General features: G+C 42.7%; 1 protein-coding gene and 1 pseudogene across 1 annotated transcript in view; one reads left to right on the forward strand and one right to left on the reverse strand.

The window, feature by feature from the left end:
* Positions 1–2,936: 2,936 nt before the first annotated feature.
* On the reverse strand, positions 2,937–3,411 carry LOC126939007 (nucleotide triphosphate diphosphatase NUDT15-like; annotated as a pseudogene).
* Positions 3,412–9,826: 6,415 nt separating this feature from the next.
* PSMD11 (proteasome 26S subunit, non-ATPase 11) overlaps positions 9,827–20,526 on the forward strand; it is a 38,600-nt gene continuing 27,900 nt past the window's right edge. Inside the window, exons 1-3 of the mRNA XM_050763824.1 lie at positions 9,827–10,483; positions 12,827–12,928; positions 20,387–20,511. Of these exons, the coding sequence (XP_050619781.1) occupies positions 10,393–10,483; positions 12,827–12,928; positions 20,387–20,511 (318 nt within the window). The 5' untranslated portion in view covers positions 9,827–10,392. The remainder of the gene's footprint in view (positions 10,484–12,826; positions 12,929–20,386; positions 20,512–20,526) is intronic.

Below are 20,526 nucleotides of genomic sequence, written 5' to 3' on the forward strand. Positions count from 1 at the left end.
TGGCCAACATGGCAAAACCCCATCTCTACTAAAAATACAAAAAAATTAGCCGGGTATGGTGGCTTATGCCTGTAATCCCAGCTACTTGGGAGGCTGAGAGACAAGAATCGTTTGAGTCCAGGAGGCAGAGGTTGCAGTGAGCCGAGATTGCACTGCTGCACTCCAGCATGGGCAACAGAGCGAGACTCTGTCTCAAAAAAGTAAAAGAAAAAGAAATATCCGAGACTGAGTAATTTATCAGAAATGAGGTTTAATTGGCTCATGGTTCTGCAGCTGCACAGGAAGTCATGTGGCATCTGCTTTTCGGGAAGCTTCAGGAAGCTTCTAATCATGGCAGAAGGCAAAGAGGGAGCAGGCACATCACATGGTGAAAGCAGGAACAAGAGAGAGCAAGGTGCCACACTTTTATTTTTTTATTTTTATTTTTTTTTGAGACGGAGTCTCGCTCTGTCGCCACACTGGAGTGCAGTGGTGCGATCTCGGCTCACTGCAACATCTGTCTCCTGGATTCAAGCGATTCTCCTGCCTCAGCCTCCTGTGGTGTGCCACCACACCCAGCTAATTTTTGTATTTTTAGTAGAGACGGGGTTTCACCATGTTGGCCAGGATGGTCTCAACCTCTTGACCTCGTGATCCACCCACCCTGGCCTCCCAAAGTGCTGGGATTACAGGTGTAAGCCACTGCACCCAGCCTATTATTTTTATATATTTTTAATTTTATATTTTTTCGGACTGCTCAGCCTCTTGAGTAGCTGGGATTACAGGCGCCCACCACCACGCCTGGCCAATTTTTGTATTTTTACTAGAGATGGGGTTTCACCATGTTGGCCAGGCTGATCTCGAACTCTTGGCCTCAACTGATTCGTCCACCTTGGCCTCCCAAAGTGCTGTGATTACAGGTGTGAGCCACCATGCCCAGCCATGGTGCCACACTTTTAAACAGCCAGGTCTTGTAAGAAGTCACTTGCTGTCATGAGGACAGCACCAAGGGATTGTACTAAACCATAAGAAATCAACCCCCATGATCCAATCACCCCCCTCCAGGTGCCACCTCCAATGCTGGGAATTAAAATTCAACATGAGATTTGGGCAGAGACACACATTCAAACTATATCAGGAATTAAATCATATTATCTTTGTAGTGGAGAAATTCCCCAAAGTCTGTAAGCTAACATAAATGTAGTCATGAAGACATAATATTGAGATGTGTTTGCAGAAGCAAACTCAACCCAGATCTCCTAGGAATGACAAGGATAAAACCCTGTTGAAGATAAGCTCGTAATCCATAATTACAAACACAGGAGAAAACAATCCTGCAGGAGGGAGAATCAGCAGACACAACAAACTGCAGGATCAGGTTTCCACGAACAGCGATAATGATAAGATACAGATTAGAGACTTTGTTTTTAAGAATAAAAAACACAAAAGAAGGAACCCAAAGCATAAGAAAATAATATGATACTTTGAAAAAAGTCAGCTTTAGAGAAGGACCAAACCAATCTTGTAGAAATAAAAAAACAGGTTTTATTTATTTTTTCTTAAGATTTTCATTATTTTCGCCAGGCGCGGTGGCTCCCAGCACCATGGGAGGCCAAGGCGGGCAGATCACCTGAGGTTGGGAATTTGAGACCAGCCTACCAACATGGAGAAACCCCATCTCTACTAAAAATACAAAATTAGCCAGGCATGGTGGCTCATTCCTGTAATCCCAGCTACTCGGGAGGCTGAGGCAGGAGAATCGCTTGAACCTGGGAGGCAGAGGTTGCGGTGAGCGAAGATTGCGCCATTGCACTCCAGCCTGGGCAACGAGAGCAAAACTCCGTCTCAAAAAAAATATATATATATATATTAATTATTTACGAGTAACAAAAGCCCAATATGTGTTAACATAAATTTTTTTTGAAAAATAGCTATTTTTTTCACATATTAAGACTCACAAAAAATAACTTTTTCTAAACAACAATAAAAATTCATTAGTGAGAAGAGTCACACTACTTTACATTTTTGCCGGTCTCTTTAATGTCTGATGGTAGATGAAAGCTAGATTCTCATGTCTGCTTCTTCATTCAGCCTGTTATAATATCACACCAGATAGCTTCTCAAAAATTCCTCTGGACACTCATGAAAAAATGAGAGTGGAAAAGATAAATTATGTCTTAGTATTATAAAAATAGCTTTGACCTAGAATACTCGTGAAAGGCTCTTGAGGACCCCCAGACCATACTTTGAGAACCACTGCTCTAGACGAATGTCCTCATTTTACAAAAAAGGACACTGGACCTCAGAGAGAGTAAGTGAGAAATCCAACGTCACACAGCCTGTTAATAGTGGGATACAGACATTAGATGGTTTGTCTCACTTCTCTGGGTTTAGGTTCTCAATTAGAAACCTGGGAAACACACCCTAATGACCTGTCCTATTCCCTGTAAGTTGCAAAGACTGTCACAATGTATTACCCCCAACCCACTTTTTAAAAATAAATTAGTAATTTAAAAAATAATTTAAATCAATAAATCAACAAACTTGGTAAATTTTGCAACGGGCATACTGTGTTTGAATCTAAACTACAGTATTTGAATTCAGATTTCTATTTGAACAGAACACTAAGGCAAATTCAACCGCATCCTATTCCATGCAAGCTAGTAATGACAAACTGCATAGTAAATATCATAGATAAATATGGAAAGTAGATTACCCATAATATCAGTATTTATCATACATCCTGTGTCTGAAATACAATTCAATTATACGTATTTCAGAAAAATTTTATCAAGTACTAGCTGAAAGGGTGGTGGGTACATTAAGAGACTGCAAATAAACTGGTGATCACAAGAACTTTTTAAGATAAAATGGAGTTGCACCGAAATGTAGATATTTTCATTCCCTAACCCGACCTTATTTTTGTCTTTTAAAGAAAATCAAGAAATCTTGGCCACCTAGAGATGATTTCCTTTGTATCCTACCAGATGGTTCAGATCTTTAAATGGAACATAGTCTTGTTCTTTTAAAGAACACAGGGCCCAGAAGGAGGAAATTGTTCCCAGGGAACCCACTCCCAACTTTCATTTTTTTCAGGCTCTACATTCTTTGGTTCTGAATCATGAGTCACGTCCACTTCTCCTTTCACTAATATAGTAACATAATGGTAATTCTCCTTCTCAATGAAAGAATTAGCAACTGAGGCAAAGCGAACATTTTTCAGGTGAAGAGCTTCTTCACAGGTTTCCCTTTGAGCACATTCTTCCCAGCTCTCACCGAACTCCCAGTGACCTCAGAGAGCTGGAAACTGCTGGCTCCAAACGACCCTTTCCTCTTCCCCAGGAGGACGCAACGCAGATGCTTGCAGCTGGTCACCATGACTCAGACTCTGACTCTGGGCGGCCACCCCTGCGGCTCCGTGCTGGCTGTCATAGCGCAAGCAGGAGGACCAAAAAATATGTTTTAAGTTGATGAACACTAAAGTCGAGTGAATGGGCTGGGCGCGATGGCTCACGCCTGTAATCCTAACACTTTGGGAGGCCAAGGCGGGTGGATCACTTGAGGTTAGGAGTTTGAGACCAGCCTGGCCATACATGGTGAAAACCCGTTTCTACTAAAAATAAAAAAAACCTCAACAACAACAATAACAACAACAACAACAACAACAAAATAGGCATGGTGGCGTGCGCCTGTAGTACCAGCTGCTCAGGAGACTGAGGCCAGAGAATTGCCTGAAGCCGGGAGGCAGAGGTTATAGTGAGCCAAGATTGCGCCACTGCACTCCAGCCTGGGCAACAGAGCGAGACTCTGTCTGGAAAACAAATAAAGTTTAGCGGATGGATTAAGTAGCAGATTAGAACGAGTTGATTATATAATCTAGTAAACTCTCAAATGAAATTAAGAAAATTCCTTGTAGTATGGAGAGACAAGGAGAGAGAAAACATAAAACATATAGAAAAGAGATGCAGATAGTCTTACACAGTCCAATAGAAATATAGTGTGAGATACATACATACATAATTTAAAATTTTCTAGTACCAACCTAACAAAGTAAAAAGAAACACATTAATCCAAAATATTTTTTCATCATGTAATATAAAATCATGAAGAAATATTTTATATTCTTTTTTTCCTACTGTCTTTGAAACCCAGTGTGTATTTTGCACTTACACCACACGCAGCTCAGTTTGAACTAACTAGTGTTCAACAGCCATATGCGGCTAGTGACAATTGTACTGGACAATGCAGATCTAACTTACATGTAATAAGATTTCCAAGAGAAAAGGGAGACAAGGCAATATTTGAAGAGATAATGACAGATAATTTTCCGGATTACTGGCAGGCAGGAATCCTGAGATTCAGGAAAGCTGGTGTGTCCTGATCAGGATGTACATATTTTGTTGTGAAGCTGATAAAAGCTGAAAACAAAAAATTTGTTAAAATTAACTAAGGGGAAAAGATAGATTACCTACAAAGGAACTTCAATTAGACTGAAGCCAGTTTCCTTTAAAATGTTGACTGAAAAGTGACAATGTAGGAATTTTATACCCACTTGAACTATCAATAAAGGGTGAGGGTAAAATAAAGTCAAAGACGAGGTCATCACTAACAGACTTTCACTAAGAGAGAACTGTAATACAACTCAAATACAATAAGGTGTCTGGAGGTCTAGGGAGATGTGGCAGTGTGTGAGAGAAGGGTTCCCCAAAAGAGATAAAATATAATGTATATTTTCCTTGTTTTTTACTATTTTTCCCGCTCTCCAGAGCTCGAATAGCAATGAATGTGTAGTTATCGAGTCAGCACTAGTGTAGAACTGCAAGCCTTAACTCCTTGTCACAGTGTTAGGGAAGCAGAAGCCTAGGAGAATAAGGCCATTTTAAAATCAACTCCATCTTTTTTTTTTTTTTGAGATGGAATTTCCCTCTTGTTACCCAGGCTGTAGTGCAGTGGCACAATCTCGGCTCACTGCAACCTCCACCTCCCGGGTTCAAGCGATTCTCCTGCCTCAGCCTCCTGGGTAGCTGGGATTACAGGCACCTGCCACCACACCCATACTACTTTTAGTAGAGATGGGGTTTCGCCATGTTGGCTAGGTTGGTCTCGAACTGCTGACCTCAGGTGATCCGCCTGCCTCGGCCTCCCAAAGTGCTGGGATTACAGGTGTGAGCCACCTCGCCTGGCCAGTCAACTCCATCTTAAAACTAGCAAGATACACCAGGCGTGGTGGCTCACGCCTGTAATCCCAGCATGTTGGGAGGCTGAGCTGGGCAGATCACCCGAGGTCAGGACTTCGAGACCAGCCTGGTCAACATGGCAAAACCCTGTCTTTACTAAAAATACAAAAATTAGGCCGGGTGTAGTGGTGCGCACCTTTAATCCCAGCTACTTGGGAGGCTGAGGCAGGAGAATCAGTTGAACCTTGGAGGCGGAGGTTGCAGTGAGCCAAGATTGCACCACTGCACTCCAGCCTGGGTGACAGGAGCGAAACTCCATTTCAAAAAATAAATAAATAAATTAGGTGTGGTGGCACATGCCTGTAATCCCAGCTACTTGGGAGACTGAGGCAGGAGAATTGCTTGAACCCAGAAGGCGGAGGTTGCAGTGAGCCGAGATCATGCCATTGCACTCCAGCCTGGGCAACAAGAGTGAGACTCTGGAAAAAAAAATAAAAAACCAAAAAAACAACTAGCAAGACACAGTCCTTGCTGGTCACAACCCACGGTCATAAGATGTTTATAGTTAAGGAAACAACCTAAAGATTACCTGCAAGGACAGGCTTCTACAAAAACAGAAAAGCCCAGATGTCCCAATACCCATCACAAGATTTGCTTTCAAGATAATTGTGCTTTTTTTCAAGATAGTTATGCTTTGATGTACTCACACCGTAGAATGTCAAGGATAGGTTTCTTTAAATCAATACCATAATAAATTTGGTCATGCTGTCTGCCCATCCGCATATAGCACAGCTTAGTTTAGTCTTTGTATACACAAGATCCCTATAGAAGAAAAACTTAAAGACTGTGCATTCCTCCACTTGCCTTCTGAGGACACTCTATTCTATAATGAAGTAGCTTTCAATAAACTATCTCTTCTCACTGCACTCTGATTCTCCTTGAATTCTTCCTGGTGGGAGAGCCAAGAACCTTCTCTTGGGTCTGGACCAAGACTCCTTTTTCCAGTAACAATAGGGTAGGAGAGAGAGGAGAAGGAGGAGCATACATGCTTGTATTGGCAGGATAGTACATCATAGTATTCCTCTATTTGCTCAACTTTGGGATACAAAATGTTTAGAAAGACCAGTGAACAATTAAGAGCTACATAGAAAAAGGAAATTGTTGTGGAATATACAGTAGCATAGGGAAGATTAGGGCTGTGTAGTGTGTTTGGGGGTGGCATGAGGACAGAAAGAAGCATGACAGGGAGGGGAGGGAGACAAGACTGAGGGTGAGGAAGCTTAAGATGGGAACTAGAACTGACAATTGATCACCACTCTATTACTATGAAAATTACCTATTGGGCCGGGTGCAGTGGCTCACGCCTGTAATCACAGCACTTTGGGAGGCCGAGGCCCGTGGATCACCTGAGGTCGGGAGTTTAAGACCAGCCTGGCCAACATGGAGTAACCCTGTCTCTACTAAAAATACAAAATCAGCCAGGTGTGGTGGCGGGCGCCTGTGATCCCAGCTACTCGGGAGGCTGAAGCAGGAGAATTGCTTGAACCTGGGAGGCGGAGGTTGCCATGAGCTGAGATCACGCCATTGCACTCCAGCCCAGTCAACAAGAGTGAAACTCCGTCTCAAAAAAAAAAAAAAAAGGGGGGTGGTGGGAATAGAACTGACAATTGATCACCACTCCATTACTATGAAAATTACCTATTAAAGATTCATTTAGCCCTCCAACTGGGCTCCCTGAGGAAGGGGAGCAGTAGGTGCTAATCCCAGCTAATTTAATCAGCAACTTAATTGCAATTTTAATGACTGCCACTGATTGAATACTTATATATGTGTCAGTCATAGCACTGAAGTGTTCTAGTATCTTTAAAAATGTAAACTTCAAAGCTGGGCTGGGCACAGTGGTGTGTACCTGTAGTTCCAGCTAGTTGGGAGACTAAGGCAGGAGGATGGCTTGAATCCAGGAGTTTGAATCTTGCCTTGGCAACATAGCAAAACCCTGTCTCTTAAAAAAAATAAATTTCAACAAATCTGTGAAGTAAAATTTTAAAATTGTGGTGAAATATGAATAACATCAAATTTATCATTTTAACCATTTAAAATTATACAGTTCCGGTCTGGTGCGGTGGCTCACTCATGTAATCCCAGCACTTTGGGAGGCCAAGGCAGGCAGATCACTTGAGGTCAGAAGTTCATGACCAGCCTGGCCAACATGGTGAAACCCTCTCTCTACTAAAAATACAAAAATTAGCAGATTGTGTTGGCGGGCGCCTGTAGTCCCAGCTGCTCCGGAGGCTGAGGCACGAGAATTGCTTGAACCCAGGAGGCAGAGGTTACATTGAGCCAAGATCACACCACTGCACTCCAGCCCAGGTGACAATGTAAGACTTCATCTCAAAAAAAAAAAAAAAAAAAAAAAAAAGTTCTGTGGCATTAAATACAGTCAAATTATTGTACAACCATTAAGTGAAATTGATTTTTAAAATAGTTTTACTGATGATCAAACTTTGTATCAGATAGTTTAAGTAATTTGACTATTAGTTGGTAGCAGAGTGAAGATTGAGCTCCATGTTTGTCTGACTTCAAATTCTGTGCTCATTTTCTATAGCATGTAGTCCTGCAACCTTTTGAAGGGAGATGAGATTCAAACACGTGAAATAGGCTGGGCGTAGTGGCTCATGCCTGTCATCCCAGCAGTTTGGGAGGTCAAGGTGGGGGGAATCCCTTGAGGCCGGGAGTTTGAGACCAGCCTGGGCAACATAGCAAGACCTTGTCTCTTAAAAAAAAAATCAGCTGGGCCAGGCGCAGTGGCTAATGCCTGTAATCCCAGCACTTTGGGAGGCCGAGACGGGCGGATCACGAGGTCAGGAGATCGAGACCATCCTGGCAAACAAGGTGAAACCTCATCTCTAGTAAAAATACAAAAAATGAGCTGGGCGTGGTGGCGGGCGCCTGTAGTCCCAGCTACTCGGGAGGCTGAGGCAGGAGAATGGCATGAAGCCGGGAGGCGGAGCTTGCAGTGAGCCAAGATCGCGCCACTGCACTCTGAATAGGTTCCTTTAAGAAGGTCCTGGATGGTCTACCTTTTCAGCATCCTCTTGGCTCATAAGAACCTTACCATGTCAAACACAGGAGTGGAAGCTACCCTATTGTTGTCTTTTCTCCTGGTCCTATTGTAGAGTGTGCCAGCCAGCTTCCCTAATTCATAATTCTGCAGGCTAGAAGTGGGTGACCATCTTCATGAATGTGCACACATGCCAAATTCCTCAAGAGACATGTCTAGTTCATCTCAAAACTTTCACCATGATGATCATACAGGGATGGGCTCATAAGTTTCCACAGTCAGCAAGACTCACTAGCTTGGGAGAAAGATCTGGCAGACACTCCTAGTCTTTTACAGTGGGGGTCCCTAACCCTGGGCCAAGGACCACTACTGGTCAGTGGCATGTTAGGAACCAGGCCGCCCAGCAAGAGGTGAGTGGCTGGGGAGCCAGCATTACGCCTGAGCTTCGCCCCCTGTCAGATCAGCTGCAACATTAGATTCTCATAGGAGGCAAACTCTATTGTGAACTGAGCATACCAGGGATTTAGGTTGCCTGCTTCTTATGAGAATCTAATGCCTGATGATCTGAGGTGGACCAGTTTCATCCCGAAACCATCCCCCCTCCTCACATCTGTGGAAAAACTGTCTTCCACCAAACTGGTCCCTGGTGCCAGAAATGTTGGGGTTTGCTGTTTTATGGTTCCCCCTCTTTGTAGTGAGACCAGCAATCTATCCTCTCCTACGATTTCTTCTAAAGCCTCCCCCCTCAGCCTCCCAAGTAGCTGAGACTACAGGCGTGCACCACCATGCCTGGCTAATTTTTATATTTTTAGTAGAGGTGGGGGATTTCTCTATGTTGCCCAGGCTGGTCTTGAACTCCTGGGCTCAAGCGATCTGCCCACCTTGCCCTCCCAAAGTGCTGGGATTACAGGCGTGAGCCACCGCATCCTGCTAGAAGCCACTTAATCCAACTCTCCATCAAAGTCATGAATACTGTTTACAACAACCTGATGAGATGTCATCTACTTTTCACGTGAACACACCCAGGAATTAGGAGGGCATTCCTTAACCGGCAGCTCTCAGCTTTCCCAATCAGGATTTGAGCTTCACCAAATAACTCAAACCCCCTGTTTCCTCACATACTAAAGGGGAGTAAACATCTTCTTTACAGAACATCGTTGGGAGAATAAAAGGAGATAGAGGAATATAAATGGCCTAATCCACTTACAGAAGAGCGTGTGCAATGTTAGTCCCCTTTATGCGTCCTTTTATGGGACAGCACATTCCATTTTTGGATCGTCATCGCCTAGAGAAAGGTCTTCCTTATACCGAATTGTCTTTGTACCCTTTTAGCATCTTTCTTAAGTTTAACCCTAAGTGGTCTCATAGAATGTCATTTTTCCGTCCACACGACGTCTTCACTGATATCTGTGACTTTAGTTGAAGGGACTGAAGATATTGGGAAGAATAATTCAATTTCTCTTTTTTTTTCTTCCTTTTTTTGTTTTTGTTTTTTTTTTTTTTTGAGCTGGGGAGCTGGGTGAGGCTTCTGTGGATTCCCAAGAGGTGTTTGTGGCGTGAATGGAGCAAAGGTGATGTTTCATTTCATCACGTCCAGCACTGTCCCAAGGTTAAGTGGGCGCGTGAGAAGGACAGTTTTCTCCGGTTCTGGCGGGTTTGCCCTCCTGCCGGCTAGCGTTCTGCGGGAGTCAAGCCTGGAAAGCGTGTGTGCGGCGTACAGGCGTCAGACACTGGAACGCATTCGAATGGTGCTATTCTTTGTCTGCCACATAGCGAGCACTTTATAAGGTCACTTATAGTCCTGAATGAATGGTTAAATCGTGGAAGCCGCAAAGAAAGCCACACAGCTTTGACTGAAGACCTAGCCCTGTACTCAAGAATCCCTCTCAGGGGTGCGCGAGCGGGGCCGGAATCAAGAAGCCTCTTTTGGGGTGGGCGGGGACCGATCTTGAGCTCCCACAGCGGGGCACCGCCTCTTTTCCTCGCCGGCCGCCCGCTAGGCGGCGCTGGGGAGCTTGCAGCCCACGGGCGAGGCGCTCCGAGAGACTACAACTCCCGGAGTGCTCTGGGAACGGAGCCGCGGGAGCTACAGGCGGAGGGACGCGAGGGCGGGCTTTCCGGGTGTGTGTTTCCGGCGTCGGCGGCCGCGGCCGGGGACGGTGTGAGAGCAGTAAGATGGCGGCGGCGGCAGTGGTGGAGTTCCAGAGAGCCCAGTCTCTGCTCAGCACCGACCGGGAGGCCTCCATCGACATCCTCCACTCCATCGGTAAAGGTCGCCGCGCCGTCTCCCCGGCCCCGCCGGCCCAGCTCGGCTTATGTCGGTCGGCGGCAGCGGAGAGGGGCCGGGCTAGCCGGCTCTGGTGCTGCTGACTCACTGTGTGTGTGAGGGGGGCCGGGCCGGGGGCGCAGGCCGCTCGGAGCTCCCCAGAGCCCCCCGGGTCTCACTCTTGTGGGAGGGCTTGAGGCAATCCCCAGGTCCCGTCGCCGGCTGCTGACTCACGGGGGGCTTAGCGTAGGGTGGGAGAGTGGGCCGAGCCGGGCCCCCACCCCTCCCTAGCTGTGTCCCCGGCTCTGGCCCGCACGAGCTGGTCTGGGACCCGGAGTAGTGCCGGCCGGCGTGCTTGTCACGGACTGGTCCTAGAGTCTCTAGTTGAAAGGCCTTGGCGAAACCAGCTCAGGACAGGCATTTCCCGCCGTTGTAATCAGCACAGTCTGCTCCGGGTGGGAGCGCGAGCGCTTGCTCTTTTCTGGGAGTTTCCTTCCACGGGACGCTGGGAGCTGCTACTCCCCAGCCCCACGGCGGAAAGCTCCACTAAGAGGAGGGTCTCTTTCAGAATGTGGGAAATTCAGGGGTGACACACACCTCAGGTTGGCATTTGGTTTGTGGAGGTGGCCGAGACGCTCATCTGCCTTGTGTAGGGTGTAAGAGTGAGGTGTTGGAGCGGGACCGCCGGGCTAGAGGAGGTGACTAATCTTTCCAGACTCCTTGTAGGGATTGGAAGTGAGTTAAGGGAGTTAGTTGTCAGCCGCAGAGTTCAGGGAATTCTTTGGAACGGGTCGGCTGCATGTTGCCGGAAAAATTAAAATTTTCTTAGCATTGTAATATGATGGTCTTACACCTGCACACAACAGGAAAACTGAAATGACAACCCCAGCCAGTCGTTTCCTGCAGCTTTCTGTTGGGATTCAAGTGTGAACAGAAATTTATGACAGAGGAAGACTTAAATGTTCACTCATAAAGGATTCAGTTAGGGCTTGGACCAGCTCTTCACTGTACATGTAATGGGATCTTTTTAGTGTAGCTTGGGAAGATTTGAATTAGCTCAACAAGTAGTATGAGAATGCACCTGTATGTGGGACTTGCAAGATGTTGGCATTTGACATAGTGTGTTGAATTTTGGTATTCCAGACCTGCACGGAGAAAGGACAATGACAAGATCTTGATACTTTATCATTGGGGATACTAGAGAAGGAGAGGAGGTGGGCGTCAAGATGTATCTTTGAGCGATATTGGTAAAAGGTGTTTCTTTTGAAAAGTTCTGATCTTGACTTAGGTCAGTTGCTTCTACGGAACCAGAGTCATCTCATTCACCGTTACATGGGTATTTTATTCTGAGTACACATTATTATTTAGAACTAATGTGAGGAGCATGAATTTAATTGTCTGTGCCTAGTGCCTAATATTTTGTCTTTCATAAAGTAGAAATTATGTTAAACATTACAATTAGAGTATTTCCTGTTGGCCCACTATTCTAGGGGAGAGTTCCCTGAAAGCTTCACTGTTAGAGCAAGCTTGAGTCATCATGGTTGACGGCCTTACTTTTTCTGGACTCCATCATGGAGTATCAAAATCTTGGTTTTTGTCAAGTCATGATGCTTTCTTTGTAAGAGTAGTGGTAACCAGTGATGATCACTACAAACTTGGAGAGGCTATTCCATGCTTGCATGTTAAAATAGTTATTAGCTGTTGAAAATAGGACAGATAGCACAAAGTTATTTTAACAGACCTCAGTGCATTAAAAAGCAGCAGTGTCTCCTAAGTGTAGCTGTGCAGGATCACACTGGGGCTTTGATAGGGTTGTTTTTCTTGAATGGCTTTATAGACCTGCTTATCCCTAACACACCCATCAGCTGAGGCTTTGCACAGACATAAAGTTTATTGAAAGGCTTTTGACTTACAGGCATCAATAACTTGGTCAATTGATTTTGGTTTGTGGCATAAATGCACAGGCATGTTTAATATCTTCACATAACATAGTGACTGGCATAGATCTTGGCACCATAAGTATGAATGATTTGTTTTAATTTTGCTTTAACCAAGTGACCACAACGGAAACTTAGTGTATATAGGTAAGCAAAAATCTGGTGGGTAGAATGAAAAGGCACATTTAAAATCAAAGAGAAGAATCCTGTTTTTTATGATTTACATGGAACATATTCTATGTATATATTATCTTTTTTTTTTCCTGACTTAGAGTTTTTTTTAACTCTAGAATTTGTCTTTTGGTAAATATGTTTGAGTTTGTAATGGATCTTATGAGGGTGAAATTTCCCTCAGTCTTCATTTTTTGGTAAGAATTTTAAGAGGGTTTGCATTTTCCTCTCCTAGTGAAGCGTGACATTCAGGAAAACGATGAGGAGGCAGTGCAAGTCAAAGAGCAGAGCATCCTGGAACTGGGATCTCTCCTGGCAAAGACTGGACAAGCTGCAGGTAAGTGCTACACATGGATTGTACCTGAAATGCTGAGTGAAATTCCTGTCTTTTGTTGGAGTGAAGAATCATGGGACTGATCCACAAACTGAATTCAACTTTATTTTCTTGGCAACTTGTTGAGTTTCAGTTTTTTACCAGGCAATTAAGTGGCCTTTAAACTCAGTTCTTTCATGGTAGTTTAGTTTTGCAAATGAGAGACAATCTTATTTTTGTTGGGATATAGTGATTTCTGATTTGTTTCTGGTTTTTGAATTCTCACTGTATTCCCTCACATAGAGGCAGCAACAGTCTTCAATAATTTCACTGAGCAACTCTGATGTATTTAAGATAGATAACAACTTTAAGCGCCAGATTAAAAAATGACAAAGGATTTTGTATACAAGTGACTCACTGTCGTTTTTTTCTGATTGATTAAGAATAAGAATAAGACATTAAATGGAGTCTTCCTAAGACTTCTCCATTTGTACCTAGGACTTTGTGCACATCATTGCTCAGACATTCTAGTTGTAATTAAACCATTGACTGATTAGATTTGACATAATATTCTGATGATGGGTGTGTCCTTGGAATGAGAAGGGAGTCCTTTTGATCAGGAAGGACCTTTTACCAGTAAAGTGGTAATAGTATTTAAAGAGAAGTCTGTTTAACTTCAAATGGGTGGTTTTTGTTAAGTTTAAAGTGAATTTAGAGCTCATTTGATTAAATTGGATTAAGATCTGTTAAGTGACCTCATGAGTTATTTCCCCTAAAATTATGTTGTTTAAGAGAATAATGGGGGTTAGTTGGCACAACTTCTTGAACTTGAGAGCTAAAGATGTTTTTCTTATTTCGAAACGGGGTCTCGCTGTGTCACCCAGGCTGGAGTGCAGTGGTGCGATCTGGGCTCACTGCAACCTCTGCCCCTTGGGTTCAAGCGATTCTCCTGCCTCAGCCTCTGGAATAGCTGGAATTACAGGCGCGCGCTACCACGCCTGGCTAATTTTTGTATTTTTAATAGGGACGGGGTTTCACCGTGTTCATCAGGCTGGTCTCGAACTCCTGACCTCATGATCCACCCACCTTGGCCTCCCAAAGTGCTGGGATTCCAGGCGTGAGCCATTGTGCCCAGCCAGTGATTTTTTTCAATTAAAGATCACTAACTTATTATTAGGCGCAGTCTATAGAGCTGAATAAAGATGTATGAAATTGTGAGGATGTGTTTACATGGGCCTTATATCTTACTTAAAACATCGTTAAGTAGCTATAAGAAGAACCATACGTAATGGTTTTTGATTGCTATGAACTCTTTTTTTTTTTAATTATTATTATTTTTGAGACGGAGTTTTGCTCTTGTTGCCCAGGCTGGAGTGCAAATGGTGCGATCTCGGCTCACTGCAACCTCCGCCTCCCAGGTTCAAGTGATTCTCCTACCTCAGCCTCCCGAGTAGCTGGGATTGCCAGCATGCGCCACTATGCCTGGCTAATTTTGTATTTTTTTTTAGTAGAGGTGAGGTTTCACCATGTTGGTCATGCTGGTCTCGAACTCCTAACCTCAGGTGATCTACCTACCTCGGCCTCCCAAAATGATGGGATTACTGGTGTAAGCCACGGTGCCTGGCCAACTGGTTACTCTTTTAAACACATACATGGTTTAAGTTAATTGAATCCTTGAAACAACTTGAAGTAGGTACTGTTATCCATTTTACACATGGAGGATACTGAGCACAGAAAAGTTAAATAACTTACCAAAGCTCATTCAACTAATAACTGGTAGACCTAGGATTTGAACTCATGTAGTCTTACTTCAGAGCCCATCTAGCCACATGACATCATGGTTATTATTGCTTTCCTGTAACTGTCTACCTCCGAATTATCATTGGTGGGTGGTGTCTTTTCATCTTAGACTGACTTCCCTCCTATTTAACATACATATGGATTCCAGTTGTCTGTCAGTTAATTTGAGCTTGATAATCAAATTATCAAGAACAGTTTTGATAATCACTCCCTGCAAAATATAGTAAGGTAATTTTTCTGAATTATAAAGCCAACAGAAGTGATGTGAAAATTTTTTTGTTGTTAGCCAGGCGTGGTGGCTCATATCTGTAATCCCAGCACTTTGGCAGGCTGAGGCAGGAGGATCCCTTGAGTCCAGGAATTTGAGACCAGCTCTGGCAACATAGTGAGACCCCGTCTCTACAAAAAATAGAAAAATTAGCTGGGTGTGGTATTATGTGGCTGTAGTACCAGCTACTCTGGAGGCTGAGGTGGGAGGATTGCTTGAGCCGAGGAGGTTGAGGCTGTAGTGAGCTGTCATCACACCGCTATGCTTCAGCCTGGGTGACAGAGCAAGACCTTGCCTCAAAAAAAGATTTTGTTGTTGTTGAGATATCCAAATTTCTACTTTCCTTCAGTGGCATGAATTAAGAACAGTGTGTGGTATATAGTCAACACTTCAGTAATTTTCATCCAAAAATATTACTGTTTTGCTTGAAATTCCTATTTTATATGTATTCTCTCCTTGTTTCTTGCCCTGCCTTGTGACTTGAGAAGTTTAGAAGTGTACTGCTAAACCTGTTGGAATTTAATAGATGAATTATAAGAACTTTCAAAAACATTTCCATGTTACTTACTGTTTTCTAAGAAAGTTTGATGAGTATAGGTATACACAATGGGAACTCTAAGGAAGTGTTAAGGCCTACATATATTTAGCTGTGTTTGCTATTATTGATGGATAGGTTTGTATTGTTTGCTCCCTGAGAATAGAAAGTATGTCTGTTCCATTAATGTCCAGTTTTGTTTTTTATGCATTTAATAAGTGCATAGCATTATGCTAAGTATTCTACTCAAAAATTTAAGATAGGATCCCTGGCCAATAATAATCACTTGGGGATTACCGAAAAAAACAATGTCTGATGTGTAATTGTAAGTAGTGTTAATAGTGTTGAGCATCATCAGACATGATGCCTAGGCTCAGGATTTCATAGCCTAAAACTTTTCAAAGGAATCTGTTGAGTTCTGTGAGGGTTTTTTTTTTTTTTTTTTTTTTTTTTTGAGACAGAGTCTTGCTTTGTTGCCCAGGCTGGTGTGGAGTGCAGTGGCGCGATCTCGGCTCAACCTCCTGGGTTCAAGTGATTCTCCTGCCTCAGCCTCCCAAGTAGCTGGAACTACAGGCGCCCACCACCACACCCAGTTAATTTTTGTATTTTTAGTAGAGGTGGGGTTTTATCATGTTGGCCAGGCTGGTCTCGGGCTCCTGACCTCAAGTGATCCACCCACCTTGGTCTTCCAAAGTGTTGTGATTATAGGCATGAGCCACCATGCCCAGCCTTTTTTTTTTTTTTGAGACCGAGTTTCACTCTGTTGTCCAGGCTGGAGTGCAGTGATGTGATCTCAGCTCACTGCAACTTCTACCTCCTGGGTTCAAGCGATTCTTGTGCCTCAGCTTCTCCAAGTAGCTGGGACTAGAGGCGTGAGCCACCACGCTTGGCTAATTTTTTTTTGTCCTTTTAGTACAAAAGAGGTTTCACCATGTTGGCCAGGCTGGTCTTGAACTGCTGACCTCAGTTGATCCACCCGCCTCGGCCTCCCAGAGTGCTGGGATTCCAGGTGTGAGCCACTGACAAGGAAATTCTGGTCACATAATTACAAATAATCCCAGTAAGAATAGGAGGAAGTCAGTATGATTTTATGGGACTTAAAAAAAAATTATCTCAGTATGTATGAAAATGGAAAGAAACAGGAAATACAAACAAGAATGAATATAAAACAGTAGTAGACTAAAACAGATGATGAACTAAGTCTGAAAAATGGCAGCTGGGCATAGTAGCTCACACCTGTAATCCCAGGACTTTGGGAAGCTGAGGTGGGAGGATTGCTTGAGACCAGGAGTTAGAGACCAGTTTGAACCGCATAGTGAAGATGCTATCTCTGTTAATTTTTTTTTTTAAAAATAGCAGCATGGATAACATAAGGAGACCCCATATCTACAAAAAAATTAAAAAATTGACTGGGTGTGGTGGTGCATTCCTGTGTCCCAGGTATTTGGGAAACAGAGACAGGAGGATCACTAGAGCCTGGGAAGTCAAGGCTGCAGTGAGCCACAATTGTGCCATTGTACTACAGCCTGGATCACTGAGTGAGACTCTTTCTCAAAAAAAAAAAAAAAAAAAAAAAAAAAAGAAAAATGCAGGAGGACAACTAAGAGATCATTTGCTTCTCTCTTGGGGTAAGAAGAATAATACTCAGTGCTTAGAGAAAATATTGTAATGCTAGCAGGTGTTAGAAAGGCAGACTGCTTAGCTCATGTTTCGCTTCTGCCTTTTCTAGGAAGGAAAATGATTTTCAAACTGAAAGAAATAGGTGAGAGAAGACAGAGCAGATAGTCTCTGTAAATAAGTTCAGGTCTCTAGGCTCTAACAGTTTCTTTTATTATCAAAAAAATAGTTCTAGCAGATGTAACTATAGAGCCATTTATTATTCTGAGAAAAATCATGGAGAGGTATAAGGAAACTGAGGCAAATATTATCCTGCCTTTCAAGAGGATAATGCAAAGAATAGATGTATTCACTGTGTGCTGCACATTGAAATAAATTAAAAATAAAGAATAGACACTATACATGGTCATTAGTGGTAGAGTTCTGGGACAGATTATTTGATAAGGAGATAGTAATCTCTTAAAAACAGTGGATTTATTGTGAACAGATTATTCCAAATTCACCTTAGTTCTCTCTATTTGTTTTGTTTTGTTTTGTTTTTTTGAGACAGAGTCTCACTTTGTCACCCAAGCTGGAGTGCAGTGGCACAATCTTGGCTCACTGCAGCCTCGACCTGGGCTCAAGCAATGCTCTTGCCTCAGTCCCCCAAGTAACTGGGACTATAGACCCACACCACCATGCCTGGCTAATTTTTTGTAGAGTGGGGGTTTCGCAATGTTGCCCAGGCTGGTCTTGAACTCCTGAGCTCAAGCAGTCTGCCCGCCTTGGCTTTCTAAAGTGCTAGGATTATAGGTGTGAGCCACTGCACCCAGCCTAGTTCTCTTTTTGGTTAGCTTTATCAGACCCATAGATTTTCAGGGGTCTGTGTGCCACCTGTTTTTGTAAATAAAGTTTTATTGGAACAAAGTCGTGCCCATTTGTTTCCCCATTGTGTGTGACTGAGTGAGTTCAGGACCTGCTACTAAGACCATATAACCTGAAAAGCCAAAAAAATTTACTGTCTGGTCCTTCACAGAAAAAGTTTGCCAGCCTCTGGATTAGAGGAATGATATAGACTACATATCTGATGTAAGCAGGATAGTTGAACATTTGCCATAATATTAATATCAAAGGTACAGGTTATGAATTTACAATGGGCTGAGTAACTGTATCCAAAACATGTTAATAAATGGATCATTTGTCAACCTGAAGGGAAGTCTTCAGGCATTGTGTCGTGAAGATCTGTCCTTGTTTTTCTGGTCAGCATCTGGAATCATGGTTAAAGCCATTTCAGAAGGCATGCTTATTTTTGTAGATGACTCAGTACAGTTAGAAGACAGAATTAAAATTCACAGTTATTGCCAAAGCCAGGAAGATTAAATTCAGTTGTGATAAGGATTAAGTTATATACTTAAAGTATTTTTCAAAACAGAGGAAGTTGGGGGAATTACCTGTTTTGACAGTAGTCTATTAAAAAGGACTTTAATGGACTCAGTCTGAACAAAGAGAGGTGTTAGAAAAAGCAAAACATGCTCTCTTATGTTACATATCATGGCCTCCTGGTCTACTGTCAGACCCTACCTGGGGCAATTGTTTTCATTTCTGGGTACCACAAAATACCACAGGTAGTACCTTTAGAAAGTAGAGTTTGTTCAGTGGAGAGCAACTAAGTTATCTAGAAACAAGGACTTTGGAGGAACAGTTGAAATAGCCAAAGATGTTAAGCTTGGATAAAGGGAAAATTAGGGAAATGTAAATGATAATTACCTTTAAGTATTTAAAGCCATATGAAAGAAGGTATAGATTTCTGTTTTGTGTTTCAAAAAGGAATAATTTGTTTTGGTCAACATTAGAATAGGCTGCTTTGTGAACATTTCTGTGACTAGAAATCATTCAGAATTGTTCAGGCACAGGAGGAAATTCTGTGGGAGAAGGGACATTGCTCCGGACTACTTTAAAAAAGCTATCATTACATAATATAATTGAAATAAATGCAAAAGGAATTTGAGGGGAAGAATCACTGTAGACTGGAGTTACATGGAAAACTCAATAGGACTTCAGATGGACCTAAAAGGATATATAAGATTTATATAGGCTGAGAAGATGGCAAGACATTTCAGATGGGATTATGGCATTAGTGCCTCTTGAAAGCAGGAGTATATGCTGTAGTCTTGTGCAGAGGCGAATGAGGTGGCAGAATGAAAAAAGTTTTAAACATTGGGAATCAAAGGTCATTACTGGGGAGTGAAGGGAAAAGATGAACTTTTCTACTCTATATCAAGTTCTTAAGTGCCTGACACAGTCCCATGCATTCTCTGACTATTCAGGCAGATGAGGATTTCAGGGCCTTGAATTAGCATTCTCTGGAGGGTGAGGTTTGCTTGCCCTGAATTAGAGTTCTCAGGAGGGTGAGTCTGCAATTGGAGAATATTAAAGAGGCAGTGGCACTAAAGTAATTTTAACCTACATTCCAAAAATACCTCATTAGCTGTTTAGTTGAAACATTCTCTAATTTTTACTATTTAACAAGCATATCTCTAGTTTATTGTTTCGAAAGATGTTTCTTTAGAGTTCGTATACTGCCCTCTTTTATAAAGTGGGGGAAAAGCTCTATGATGGATCCCTTTTTTGGTCATAGTTTAAGACTTAGGTTTTGAAGATTAATGAGGAATTTAAAAGAGATATAGTAGCACTTTAAGGGCAAAACACTCTTCTATGTGAAAAGTTTATTCAGAAGAGTGCCAGGGAAGTGATATTGCAGAAAGGCTAAACTGGGGAGCACTGCAGAAAGACATGAAAAAGGAATCTGGAGTGGGAAATCTCTTGTCTGTTTAAGGGGAACAGCTGAAGCAGACTTGGAAATTAGAAAAAAATTACTTGTATAACCTGATCATATTTGTTGGTTGTGAGGAAGTAATTTTGTGAAGGTGGCAGGGACACAGCATATTTCATGTTCTAGAAAACTGCTTTTTGAGATTATGAATACTTGGCTGTTTATCTTTCATTAAGATGGATAAATGAAGCAGAGACATGAGCTTTTCTTGGAACTTCATAGTAATCCAGTGGCTAAGTAGGTAACAGAATGCAAATTTGGTATATGATGTTAACGTATTTTTGCTACTCTGCTATTTGCTAGGAATGCTTTAAACTCCTAGTAAGTTTCATTTAGACTGATTCCAGTGATGTAAGTACTGATTTTTATGACATTCGGTCAATTTCTTAAGTGGGTATTTTGTCTCAAATGTTGATGTTTACTTCTCTTTTTGAATTGCCTTTCATACAGAGCTTGGGGGACTCCTGAAGTATGTACGACCCTTCTTGAATTCCATCAGCAAGGCTAAAGCAGCTCGCCTGGTCCGATCTCTTCTTGATCTGTTTCTTGATATGGAAGCAGCTACAGGGCAGGAGGTAAGTGATATTAAT

Source organism: Macaca thibetana, chromosome 16, assembly GCF_024542745.1.
Source record: "Macaca thibetana thibetana isolate TM-01 chromosome 16, ASM2454274v1, whole genome shotgun sequence".
Lineage (NCBI taxonomy): Eukaryota > Metazoa > Chordata > Mammalia > Primates > Cercopithecidae > Macaca > Macaca thibetana.